Source organism: Limulus polyphemus, unplaced genomic scaffold, assembly GCF_000517525.1.
Source record: "Limulus polyphemus unplaced genomic scaffold, Limulus_polyphemus-2.1.2 Scaffold18, whole genome shotgun sequence".
In the NCBI taxonomy this organism is placed as follows: Eukaryota; Metazoa; Arthropoda; class Merostomata; order Xiphosura; family Limulidae; genus Limulus; species Limulus polyphemus.
Window position 1 is genome coordinate 386,903 of NW_013665628.1, and position 14,902 is coordinate 401,804.

The following is a 14,902-nucleotide window of genomic DNA, read 5'->3' on the forward strand; positions in this document are numbered from 1 at the left end:
TACGGGTTTGTATGCAAAGAGTAATGTGGTGTGTTCGCAATTCGGGGAGGTTGAAGTAATATTGCGCCGTATGAGCTCACTGTGAGGAGCTGAAGGAAGTTGATAAAGTGGTGGGAACTCGCAAAGTTCAGTGAGGAAGACTAGCATGTTCCCTTGTAATTACCAAGGTCTATAATGTTGTATCATTTTTGTGTGTTGGTTGGGAGTGGTGTGTTTCGTGATGTGACTGTCGCATAGGTGATATTTGAGTGAGCACTACAGGTGTCATTATTACTAGCTGTGAATTCAAAGGGTTGAGTTGATGTTGTAGTTAGGGTGTGTTGTTATTTTGCTGTTGGAATGTGAAAGTGTTTGGTTGCATGTGTTGCTGTGCTGCGGGTAGCGTTGTTGGTGTTGCTAATAAAGGTGCTCTGTTGCGTTGTCTTAATTGTTATAAGTAAGGAAAGGATGAATAATTCGTTGTTTGAATGACTGCTGTACCTATTACTATGTCTCCTGATGTGTTGGTAACGGGAACAGGCCCTGTCTCTAGCAGCGTAAGTGACCTGTGTTCATTCGTTACGACAACAATCCCCATAGTGTGACCGTACGCACCTAACACATCTGGCGGCAGCCATGAAATATGGTTTAGAGTGTCCAAATTTTTGTCATTTATAACACTAGATGATACATTTTGGTGGAGATTTAGCTACTTCTGTTTAGTATTTCCTAAAAAAGATTGTGCAGTCGTTCGAAAGTAGAGATTCGTATTGCGTTTTGTTATCACGTATCAATTTCATCATGGATGATTTTTTGTTTTGTTTTAAAGGAGATGGTGCTCTCTACTTTCGTCGGTGTCGGATTTAAATTTCTCCAAATCTTTCTCATAAAATCAGCCGTTAATTTTGAGATGTGGCTGGAAGCTGTGAGTTTTTGGTAGCGAGTTTTCGTTAGTGTGAAATCGGTATTTGCTCTTTTGCTAGGAACCTCAAATGGTATGTCCAGGTTTATTACAAACAGTTTTGGTTTGAGTGTTCTCTTTCGTAACCATAGTCTTTACTTTGTAAATGAAAAACAACTTTGTGTGTTTATGTGTTATGTAAGCCTGTTTGTTTGTTTCGGAAATTTAAACGAAGCTACACAAGGGCTGTCTGCGCAAGTCCATCCATAATTTTAAACCGAGATACTAGACTGAAGACAGCTACTCAACAGCACCCATCGCCAACTCTTGAACTACATTAATTGAATAATTAGATTTGACCGTCACTTTTATAACGCACCGCAGAATGCATTTTTGTGGCAAAAGAACGCGAACCATGAACCATCAGATTCAAATTCCGGCAAGCTAAACACTAGACCATGTCTCAAACCTTGTAATTTGATACTGCCTTAAGAGCTCTGCTGTATAGGTTTTTGCTTCTTCTTTTTTTTTTTTCGAAATTTTATGTCCTTTGATGTTTGTTTTACAATTTCGCTCTACCAGTACTCTCTCTCGAAAAGATCCGTGAACAAATAAGTTATGGGGATCGAGCTTTTAGTCCCTTCATACACTCTATATTTTAAACCTCTTAGTACAACTATATTTTTTATTATGAGTCTTCACCTTTATATAACAATAAGATTCTGTTAAATAGATTTTTCTCATTTGAAGACTTCAAATATTAATCTTCTGTTTACTGTTCTTTCTAATTCTTTTCCTGTACAACTTAATAAACTAATGTGTCTACGACCTGTTAATTTTGTGTGATCCAAATTAATTAGATATGTTCTGAAAACAATTGAGAAACTTAACAAATTAGCTAAGATAACCAGGGAATTATGAGACAAATGTTATAATAGAATTATAATATATCCGGTCTGATTTTTACCAGGATGTGTTTTTAGTTTCAGTAAGACATTTTTGAATTTCAATTACAGTGATTTCACGTTTATTTACTTGGATTTGTAAATTATCTTTCATTCAATTTTTTTTTATGTAGACTGAAGAAATTTATCAGGATAATATTATTTTTACTTTCATTACTAATACTCTGACAATGTTTGTTCTGTCTTGAAGCGCAAAGTTACGCAATGAGCTATTCACCGCGTGGAACCCAACCCCAGATTTTAGCGTTGGGCTACTGAGGGACATATTGGAAAATAGTACCTAATGGTGATAAAATCTTGTCGAAACGTTATACATTTGTTACCGAGTTAAAGTTGTAATAAAGTTTCTTCGTTATTCATTTAAGCCGTTTCTAAATCTTATTGGCCTCAATGTGGGTTCCTTGTTATCGAATATATATATATATAGTATGAAACTAAGAAGTCGCATGACCGGGGATTACTTAACGTCTTAGCAGTGACGACGCCAGCACCAAAAATTTGGGGGAAGGCCAAAATTTTGGGGTCAAAGTAAAACATCTTATACTCATGTGTAATTTTAAAGGGACTTGCTATTCCCACAAAATTTTAGCATGTTAAATTACACTGACCCACGCTGGGTTTCTAAAAATACATTTTATTGAGTTTTGAAGCCCCAAAGTACTCATAGATCTTGGAAAGGATCAGAAGGTTTTTGACCATTTTAGCATATCTGGCATTTTTTTTATGGTGTGGAATAACAAGTTCATTTAAAAGTGGATTGATGAATAATGGTGAAATGCTTTGACTGAGCGATTACAATATTATACTGCTCCCCGCAAAAGCCTTTCTCAGAAAGATTGATAAGTAAGGTCTTCAGATCAGTTTTGCGGTAAGCAGTTGTGACAAGCACGGACTTGTTGTGTAACAAGCTATCTTCGCCGCTTTTACTTTGCACCTCAGTACGTTTGTTGATATTTGGTTCTTTGTCTAAAATTTTAATAGGCATACCCTGGGAAAAAGTTGCTATTACACAATCAGTTCTTGTCGACTTTAAATTCACTCAAAAACCTGGTCCTAAACTAAAATCGTTATCAATTAAAAAAATATGTATTATTACACGTTACTAACATCATTTGTAAAATGATTTTAATAGCTGCTCAGTATTCAACATCGGAGAAACTGGAAAAAACAGGAAATTAGATTCAGTGAACATAATAGAAAAACTCCCATGTTTCAACCATTGCAACTGAAAAAGAATTGAAATATTGTAATTTTAAACAAATAATCAAACATCATCAAATTTAGAATCAAAGAAACCATCTTAATTGACCAACACAGATTTATTCTAAACTAGTATCGTAGAGTGCCAAGATATCTTTATTAAGCCCTTAAGCAATCTGCAGCCACGTGACTTATTTCTTTCATACTATTTGAATATATATATATATATTTGTGTCTAGGTAAACTACGTGCACCTGTTGATGACAAAACCTTGTCAAAACGTTGTACATTTGTTACTGTGTAAAACTTCTAATAAAGTTTTCTGCATTACTCCTTAAAGCTGTCTCAAAACTTTATTTGTCTCAAAGTGGGTTTCTCGTCATTCAACGCGATATATAGATTTTGGTTGGGTTTGGATTTCCCGCAAAACACCCACTGCCAACTCTTAGGCTACTCTTTTATCAATAAATAGTGGGATTGACCGTCCCTTATAACGCCCCTACGGCTGAAAGGGCGAGCATGTTTGGTGGGACGGGTATTCGAACCCGCCATGCTAGGCCCATTTATTTCTGTACTCACCACTGGTATCGAAACTCAGTTTTTAGCGTGGTAAGCATTCAGACTTACTGCTGAGACATCATCACCCGGTATTCCCTGATGATCATCCTCCCAAGTACTAATCGGGTTAGGTGTCTGCAGAGATCAGACGAGACCCGGGTTTTTTTTTCAATATTGTATTGGTTGATGTATAGATACTAACATTTTAATGCTTTTATAAAAGATGACGAAATAGGATTAAAACCTGGTTAGGTTCAAGCATATAACCCATAACGTATTTTTAAGCACATTTCTTGCGCCGCCTAGAAAGTAGTTTATTTAAAATATTGGAGAAACAAAAATTTATTTATTTTTCATTTTCAACATGCTTATTGACAAAGATATATATATACTTAACTTTCAACATACAGAGACACATAACTGAATATGTGCATCACATAAAAAAGAAAAAATACCAAGTCCATATAACTTTAATTTATTTTGGGTAGTTGCTTCGTACCACAATAATATTGGTAGTTCTCTTTTTCTGAAAGGTTGGTTTTTCAATGTTTTCCAGCTCAAGATTATGCTTAACATGTATACAAATTTGTTAAACGTGACGTGCTCATATGTGTAATGACATGTTTTAAAGGTATTTCCCATAGAACTTTTATATATAAAACTTCAGTTGATACAAAAAACTCCTGAATGAATCCATTCACAAAGTAGTACAATGTTTAAAATAATACTTTTAAAACAAAACAAACAAATACAGACCCAATGTTTAAACTGTGTTTCCTTGTGAAAGATTTCAAAGAAATCAGTCAAGTGTATCAAAGAAGTAAGTCATATTTTTACCGTATTGTTAGCAGCCTTAGCAATGAATTACTCTATTTGTATTCATAATAAAATAACATTAAATTCATGTCATGAAAATAGAAGAACATTGCTGAGTAAGCAAATAAATAAAAGGCTATCGAAATTGTCCATTAGTACATCATTCAGTTGATCGTACTTTCTAAACATATATTTTAATAAGATACGTCTGTTATCAAAATGTTAAGCTTTCTGAAAATCGTTCAACAGATACAGGAATCTCGTTAGATATATCTATTTTTTTACTGCCCCCGTGAGTACAATATAATAGAATCTCCTTGAACATTTACTTATCAACTCAACCATATTGATTTTTTATCTGACTTTGGAAGTTTTATTTTAAGCTGCACTGTAAACTACGAAATTTATTGCTTTGGCAGTTAATGTACCCCAGCTTTTCATTAATAGCACCCATTTCTGTACATGTAATCAGCGTATTACTTTTTACATTAAATAACTTATGAATTACAATTACTCTTGCATATCTTCGATTTGTTATCCCCCTTTATGGTACCTTTATTGTTTAAAATACGGAAAACTATATTGTTCTTATTAATATCGTGTTGATCTAATAAAATAAGTCTCCTTTGGTTTCACAGATAGTGGCTCGAGTCCGTATTTTCTGAGTTTATTTAAACACTTGCAATTCTTAAACGTTTATGTCCCCCAGTGGAACAGCGATAAGTTTATGGTCTGACAACGCTAAAATCTAGGGTTCGATTTCCCGCGGTGGACACAGCAAATAGCTTAATGTGGCTTTGCTAAGAAAACTTAAAGTTTTATTTCTATTTCAAAATGTTTTATTTTATTTTACAGTTCACGTCCGATGAATAAATGAATGAATATATATATATGTGTGTGTGTGCCCCCTAGTGGCACAGCGGTATGTCTGCGGACTTCCAACGCTAGAATCCGGGTTTCGATACCCGTGGTAGGCAGAGCACAAATAACCCATTGTGTAGCTTTGTGCTTAACTACAAACAAACAAACCCACTAGATAGTTTATCCAAGTTCCAATAATTTGTAGCCTTACTCGTAGTCAGAATAGGAGGTTCCAGCCGGTCCATCTGGCCAGTTCAGATAACAAAGTGTCCTCAGGCTCCCATCGGGATAACGGTACGTTAGGGTGGTTGAGTACAACAAGGTAGGAACCGAGAGAGCAGCTCCACTAATCCATGTTACAGCTACTAGCAAGTAAACAACTTTTTTGGGCATGCGCGGGGTAAGAGGGTGGACAATGGCAATATACCTAAATAGAGAATAAGAGAAGAGAAATCTTATGTACACTAGGTTAATTACATCAGTACAACTGTAATATAATTTCATACACCAATATAAGAACTCGATACCTTAATTATTACGATCTCTACAAAGAAAAGAACTGAGATGAGTTACGTTTACCAAAACACCTTTTAATGGTGATTAAAATGATAAAACTGTTAAAAATCATAGATAAATAGATAAATAGATCGCTAGACATGATTTCATTATATTGACTTAGGGATATGGCCAGAAATTCTGAAATGCTTTGTTTGATTAACACTGCAAATAAGGGTTCAAATATCAATGCTTATTTGTATTACTTGAATACAGACACTGCAGATAAGGGTTCAAATATCAATGTTTATTTGTATTACTTGAATAGAGACACTGCAAATAAGGGTTCAAATATCAATGTTTATTTGTATTACTTGAATAGAGACACTGCAAATAAGGGTTCAAATATCAATGTTTATTTGTATTACTTAAATAGAGACACTGCAAATAAGGGTTCAAATATCAATGTTTATTTGTATTACTTGAATAGGGAAGAATGATAATTAAAGACGTTTGTAATGAAAAAGAGAAACCAAGCGGAAACTACGAGCTTGGTAGTTTCATCTTCGTTAGAGCAGGAGGAAAGCTTCTAAGTAATAGAGTTACAGAAAAAAAAAACTGTGGCGTAGCAGTAACATCCTGCACGACCCTTGTTCGTTGATTAAATTATGTTCATCCAAGTGACCGTGTACTCTTAGTTTCTTCGAAATTATTTTTTATAGAATATCTGCACAGTTGGTTAATCTTTAGCTGCGAGAGTATATTTGTCTCTCTTCAAAACTCTCTGGTGTTTAACAAAAGTAAACATCCACGTTAAAAATCACCCTTCACAATATGAACAAAATTCAAAACTAACCAAGCCCCCTAAAATAGTGATCAATCTTTTCTTTCACATACATTGGTTAAATGGGAATCTTTGATTTACCTATTTCTTTGGAGTTTTGAGACTGCGATAAAAAACTTAGGAGTCGCTTTAAAACCGTAGAATAATTTACGAGATACAGAGCTTTCATTTATAAAAGGTATTATTTATTAACTCCAGTATAAATAGTTTTATGTCAGCTAATTAAGCAATATATTGAATTTTGTTGATGTGTACAACTGAACATTCACGCTTGTGAAACCAAATTTTGCAGTTTTGTTTTATTCGCATACCGAATTCAATTTGATTAAAAGTGTTTAGGTCAGCAAGACAACTTCGAAACCAGAAACTAAGACAAAATAGTTTATTCTAAATTATTTAACTGAGCTCAGTTGAGAAAATAAACAGGAAAAAAAGTTATTTCATTTAGAAACAAAATAAAACTATCAAACCAAAGCTGCTCGAGGGTTTCTGTGCTAACTGTCCGTAATTTAGCACTGATGGACTCGAGGGAAGGTACCTAGTCAAAAACACCCACCCCAAACTCTTGAGCTACTCTACCAAGGAATAGGGGGATTGACCATCACTTTATAACGTCCCAATGGTCACAGGGATCCGAACCCTAACCACTAGACCATGTCAGGCCCGTTTTTCGAAAGCAACTTATAAATATTTATAAAATACTTTAAAGTAGTAATTTGAAGGGTTTTCTGCAACGCAAATTATAATGATTATTATTTAGATCTCCAGTAATAAAAAAATATTTTTATTCTATCTAGGTACAACAAATATCTATTTTTTATTAAAATTAAAATTATTACTAATACAAATAAATATTAGATTAGTAAATGTAATTTAAGATGTAAACAGACTCATCAATAGAACATTAAGTTTTATCAAGTAATGCCTTAATCTAATTCATCAACTGAATCAAAACTTTCAATATGTTAAAAAAAAAGACACTCCAGATGTTATAGGCTCTCTTACACTTCTTAGGACTGTTGCTGTTTAACCAGTTTAGTAAGTCAGTTTATTACTACTTAACACTGTTTGTTTGTGTTAAACACAAAGCTACATAATGGGGGGGGGGGGCTTAAACCAGTGCATAAATTTCATAGGGTCCCTCGGGTTGACACGGGGTGGTCAAATCTAAACGCCAATTCCCTCCCTGTAACACTCCATGGAATGCCCTAAAGGCGCTAGCAACAATAGGTCAAGTAATAAATGTAATGTTATTGTAAATTATTAGTACATGATGATGACAAAACCTTGTCGAAACGTTGTACATTTGCTGTTATGTTAACTTATATTAAAGTTTTTCTTCATTACCCATTCAAGCCGTCTCCAGCCATTAATAGGTCCAGTAATTCGCTAGCTACAAACGGTCACATACACACACACACTCAGACTTCTGTCAAATAATGGTTTAGATAAAGACTTGTTTTTCTATGATACATCTGATTTCAGCTCTTCAAATCCTAACTTATTCCTTTTAATTCATTCTTAAAAATTAAATCTTTGAATTTTCTGTTATTCTGCAGATTCTAATACCTAGGTCATTTCGTAGGGAGCAGTATTCACCCTGTGATGTTGCCCTTGTTCGTTTGCCACAAGTGCCTGGGTCTTAACAATATTTTTCTTTATTTAAGAATACTATAATATTAGTCAAATGGAGCAGTTGGTGACATGACCAGTATTTTATATGTTTGTTTGTTTTAGCGCAAAGCTACATATTAGGCTATCTGTGCTCTGTCCACCAGGGCGAATCGAACTCCGGATTTTAGAGTTGTAAGTCCGTAAAGTTACTGCTGATCTACTAGGGAGTGAACCAATATTTAGCCTGAGAAAAAGTGGAAAGGTAAGTGATATAGGGATAGAATTTGTCAGTGACGAATTGTAAACTCGATGCTGCTGATCTAGAGCATGGTAAAAACCTTTTGGAATGATCATGGTAGCACTTCTGGCCATCAGAATCCAGCATTTCAGTTACCATCATAAAATATATCTAAGGTTATGTTCTAAAGAGACATGTGTGCTACCTCCCCAGTGAAAGAACCGCCTGATAATGCCAAAGCATCCAAAATTCAGGTATGCTTCTGAAACACGCTATTCCACAAAACTTCAATAGACATCATACTCTCATATGAAAACAGATATCATGCTTCATGACACCTGTCTTTGGTGATTTTGGATCAGATACGTTATTCTACCCAGAGTGTTAACATTTGAAATTTATCTTTTAGTTTCAAGGCGGTTTTGTTCTTAGCATCAAATATTTTCAATATAGAGATATAGGACCAGGGCGTTGGAAAATTTATATAGGTTGAAAAAATAAAATTTTCATCCATAAATTCCTTTGCTAAGATCGCTCAGCGTTTATAACATTATTTTTTTTTTGTTCTCCTACTTGGACATGTCTTGCCAGTTGGAGAGTTCACCTTTCCTCCCTATACAGTAAAGACGTCTTTCTTTTTTTTTCAGGAAATTTACAGAATAAAATAATGTTTAACTTTATAAAAATTACAAGATATCTGTAAGTGATGATTCAAACAGAAATAACTCAAAAATACTTCAACAGAGAACTAAAGATAAAACTTATCTGATGAAAGCGCCTATTTCTGGCGCTCCGCAACATTGGGAAGTACTACCATTAGAACGACTCAAGAGACTGCCAAACTAATGAAAAACCAGTGTTACAACTTCTAGCTAAGCTGTCTCAAAAAGGTAAGAAAAAAATTTTCATGGCAAAGACAATTGTAAAGAAGAAAAGCAACCAGGAAATAAAGATACACGTGTGTTTGATTCGTGTGGTACAGCTAAATGGCCAAAAATATACGAAAATGTTTGGTTAAAATGGGACTAGTACAGGACATCTGCGGACATTTGATCTTCAAATGACAAGGGAAAGAATTTCGTATAAAGTTATTACACACGAAGACTTTATAATGGTGAAGAAGTACCCAAACAGTGAATTCAATATTCGGTAACAAGCGAATGGTTTTTGCTACATTTTCAACATATTAACTTTTCCCTGTCATCAAACGAGAAAAAAAACCTTAAAAACATTTAAGGACTTTAAAGTCGACCTCAAAAGTTGATTGGTCATCTAAAGGCATTTCAACTTTAGAAAGAATTAGAATCTCGACTAAACATGAGCTACACAACCAACTAAACAAGAAATGAGCATCTACAAGCTGTACTTCAAAGACTTTTTACACAATAATTCATGTAACACAAACTATTTCTTTTTGTGGATTTGTTTGTTTGTACTTGAGCGCAAAGCTACATAATGGGCTATCTGTCTCTGCTCACCACGGATATCGAAATCCGATTTCTAGCTTTGGAAGTCCGCAGACATACCGCTATGCCACTGGGTAGGGGGGGGGGCTTTTCATGGAACTCATTAAGAATGATAAAGTTTTACAGAAATTTCAATAAAAGAACTTAAACACCAAATCAAGTAACATGGTATCTCCTGCTGCATCTCGATGGTATAATACTCGATAACATCAGTTATCTTAATGACGGGTCCGGCATGGCCAGGTGGTTAGAGCGCTCGACTCGCAATCTGCAGGTCGCGGGTTCGAATCCCTGTCACACCAAACATGCTCGCTCTTTCAGCCGGTCAATCCCACTATTCGTTGGTAAAATAGTAGCCCAAGAGTTGGCGGTGGGTGGTGATGACTAGCTGCCTTCCCTCTAGTCTTACACTGCTAAATTAAGGACGGCTAGCGCAGATGGCCTTCGTGTAGCTTTGCGCGAAATTCAAAACAAACAAACAAACCTTAATGACACTTGACTTTGTAACTGAGTAGTCACTGAAGAATAGCTTAAATATTAATGAAACAGTTGGCCGCCTACGCTGCCAAACTATCCTGACGTGATGAAAAAGCTTACTTGAACATGACTGGAGTGAACCAGGAAGATATCCTTGTAGACACACTTTACCGAAAGTCTGCCGAGTGAACCCATGGGTGTAATAGAAAGAAAACAGCAGAGTAAATATTTCATTGCTAAAAATGCTTTTCATCCCTAGCCTTCCAAGCAACCGGGTGTAATTCCATAGTGAAAGAAAGAGTAACTGACAATCCCAGTAGAACTGTTTGAGGATTATGTGACCTCTTTAACATATATAAAAGCCAGGAAATTTGTACGGTCTCAAACCAAAATTATTATAAGATCAACAGCGCACAGAATTTTTGACCCTTGCTTTATCGGGCTAACAGATCGACTTCCATAGTAACTGCCACTACTAGTATGTTATTTGAGATTCGCCTGAAAATTTATAAAACCTTTAACATTTGAAGTGTCATTGTTTTTGAAGCAAATCTTCATATGAAGGTAACATATTCAAATATGTCAAATTTATCGAGATAAAAAAAAACTGTAGATGACCGACAAATTTTATACATTTGAATAACAGCAGTCACATTTTTTCATCCCTACGTGGCAGTATGATATCTATCAGTTTGACCATTACCTAACCAGTCAGCCGAGCAGTAACCATTAATATAAAACTAAATGTATTTCCGCAGGGTCTCCGAAAGTGTTCTGTTTCAAGAGTAAATAACGAAAATTAAGAATAACAAATAATTTTATTTCTTGCTTTCGAAGTTAATAGGTCATACTGTGTTATAGACTACAGAGTGCATAATTCTTCTCGTGAGTGATGGCATGCGCACCTTTTACTGTATTAATTTACACTACTAATTACAACGTTAAGCGTCCCTTACGTGACGTCATTTAAGTGTCCATTGAATGACTGACAGACAACAGACTACTGCATAATGGTGAGAGTGGTTAAAACAGGTGACCCCTCCGAGCGGGAAAATTACCTAGAACAGTATATATCTCAAGCAGATGGCGGTATGATTAGATTTCACAAAGGAAAAAAGAAGAAAATGGAGGTATTTTTATTAAAACATAGAAACCACTGCTACAGTATCGCATAACGTAAGATGGCGTAGTGAGTCGGTGTTTGACAAACTCTATCTCCTTACATTGTGTCTTATGACAGTACATACGTGAGATCAGAGCTAGGTTTGGCTGATTATTCTCCAATAAAAAATAACATATTAATTTGAAATCCAAAATACATATTCACTCATATAACTGATAAAAAAAAAAGGCAAAATGATATAAAAACTCAAAAAAGAAACGTATTCCAGTCATACGTATGATGAAAGAAATCCCCGTTTATCCGTTTGATTTAGATGGCAAAAATGATACGGTACGTTTTACTGGAGCGAGTGCACATCTGTATAATTACCTTGGGACAGTGCTTGAACTATAATACAGTCACTGGAGCGAGTGTACAACTAAACAGCTGCTTTTGGGTACAGTCACTAGAGCAAGTGCACAAATAAATAATTTCTTTTGGGCAGCGTTTTAACTATGGTACAGCCACTGGAGCGAGTACACAAAATATAGTTACTTTTGGGCAGCGATTTAACTATGGTACAGTCATTGGAGAGAGTGTACAGATCAATAGTTACTTTCCTGTATCGCTTTAACTATAGTACAGTTACTGGAGCGAATGCACAACTAAATGATTACTTTACTGCAGTGCCTGAATTGTAACTACTTAATAAAAACAATTCCAAATTTTTAATGAAATAAATTTACACTATAGTGATACTCTCATAGAAATTAATTTACCGTGATTTAATTAGCTTATTGATCTGTCACTAATCAGATCAAAAGTGAGATTTAAGAATGACTTTCCATTGAACAAATATTAAGAGCAAATTAAAAACAAAATTTTTTATACGTTTGATGGGGATAATATTTGGCACAGGAAGAATCAGTACGACTATAGCTGTACAAGCGTACGTTTGTTGAGACTATGTCAGTCAGTAAAGTCGATCTCTCAAAACGTTATCCCCTAATGTTTTTGATAGGTTCCCTAAAAGGACGAATTTTTTATGAATTTTAATAATACGAACGACATTTCTCTCTGTTCCCCTACAATTCCAACACTGTTTAAGCCATCCCCTGCTACTTTACTAACTCTTGTAAGATGTTTGTTTGTTTATTTTAGAGCCTTGTTTCCTTACTTTTTATTATCCCTATTCGCAGGTTTTTAAATTTCCAATTTTTAATTTATCTTATTTTCTGGATTTTTTATGCTCAAATATGGACAAAGTATTACTTGATATGGTAGCTAGCTTTATACATTGTTATGATAATAACCATAGCTAGTAGCTAGTTGATAAGGTTGATGATGATTTACTGTAGCTATTGGTTATTTGATCGCATTAGTTCGAGATGTAAAATCTTAAGCTTCTGCTTAAGCCATCCTCTGCTACTTTAATAGCTCTTGTAAGATGATTGTTTATTTTAGAGCCAACTCACACTTTTGTAAGATAACAAACAACGCAAGTTTATAGTTTACTTTCTTTGACGAAAAAGGCTGTGCTTAGTTGTAATATCAAATGTCACTGTAATTTCAATTTATAAAATATACAGTTGTTTGATATCTTCTATAGAATTTGTTTTCGGAATAAGTATTATAAAACATTATTTGTATCAACAATACTCAGACATAAACAAACATTAATCAATATAGTACGGCGATAAAAAACACCATTAAGCTTAATTACACAAGATAAATAAAAAATGGGAATATAAAAGCCTGCGAAAAGGAATCCTAAAAAGTTAGAAAACAACGCTGGATATATTGTAGATATTATTTACTCGAACTACAAACCCCTATTTTGACTCGATCAAATGTAACCCTAGGTAACAGCATGGAGCCAAAATAGGGCTGTGTAATTTGTTTAAATAATGTTTACAGTATCTCCAGACTTGTTTCCTTGCTTTTTTTTTACAATCCCTCTTCGCAGGTTTTTAAATTTTAAATTTTTTATTTATCTTGTTTGCTGGGTTATTTATGCTCAACTATGGGCAAAGGATTACTTTACATGGTAGCTAGCTTTATACGTTGTTATCATAATAAACATAGCTAGTAGCTAGTTGATACGGTTCATGATGATTTACTGTAGCTATTAACTATTTGATCGCATTAGTTCGAGGTGTAAATTGTTAAGCTGTAGCTAGAAATTGTCATGGAGATTTGTTTGAAAATATAGTGAACGCTTATAGTTTCTGTGTAATTAAATTCTCTATACATAATGCATAGCAATGGGCAAATAAATGGCTAGACTAAGACACAATCCCCACTAAGCGTGCATAAACTTTTACCAGTGGAAAAGCAGTCTTTTCAAAAAATGCATATACGTCTAAAACATTGCTTTAAATAAACCTTCGTGCCTTTTAAAACCGTTATTCAACGAATGTGTGTAATAAAATGTAATATTATGTGTATTGATTTTTTTTTTACTCTTTCAATTCATACATAGCATTGGGGTTGGCTCCCGAAAGCTTTGAGTATCTACACGTTACACCCATTAGTGCTATTTTTCATCTATTATTGGTTGGTAATTCCTGTTTCACCCTGTATTTACACTTTTTAAAGGAACACTAGATATTTGTAAGAAAGCTAACCTCAAGGGATAATGATAACATCGTTTACACTAGAATTATGATGTTTTTTAGCTTATGTAAAATATAGAACCAAGAAATCGACTTTTCAATACCTACGACCTTCGCAGTACCTTATTTAGTATTCTACAAAACGTTTGGGTGCAATATACCAACAATATTTGCTTTAGGCTGGCAAGAGAATAATTAAGAAGAAGAATTACAAACAGGCCGTTTTGAGCATATTTTCTTTCCTTGTAAGTCTAACATGCATACATTTTTTTGTGAATTTTTATTTGTACAGCCTTAGCAGTCATCATTAAAGGTTTTAACGTATTGTTTGAATTGAATCTTTACTGTTTAAGGTGCTTTTTGCCCGAAAGTTCTATTAGGGTTTTCTGCAATTCCTTGGGATCCTTATTATGAACAACTATCGTGGTTCATGATAACTAGAACAAATGTAGGTTGTTTGTTTTTTAGCTTTAAAGAAATTATTATTAAAATATACCCAACTTAGTTCGCAAAAAACTATACTCATATCTTTCGTTGTTTCTAATAATACCTTGAAAACAAATCATAATATCATTAATAAGATTTTGAAAACAAATCATAATATCAATAATTAGACCTTGAAACAAATCATAACATGATTAATAAGACCCTGAAAATAAATCACATCATTAATAAGATTATTTTATTCATTTAACACTTCCGAGGAAACTACAAGTCACGTGGCTCTGTTTCGTTAGCCCCCAATGGCACAGCGGTATATCTGCGGACTTA

At 34.4% G+C, this 14,902-nt stretch overlaps 1 protein-coding gene across 1 annotated transcript in view; it reads right to left on the minus strand.

Moving 5' to 3' along the window:
* The window catches only part of LOC106457634 (tachykinin-like peptides receptor 86C), a 52,761-nt gene that overhangs the window by 35,399 nt on the left and 2,460 nt on the right, over window positions 1-14,902 (minus strand). Inside the window, exon 2 of the mRNA XM_013917072.2 lies at window positions 5,492-5,707. Coding sequence (XP_013772526.2) covers window positions 5,492-5,707 — 216 coding nt within the window. The remainder of the gene's footprint in view (window positions 1-5,491; window positions 5,708-14,902) is intronic.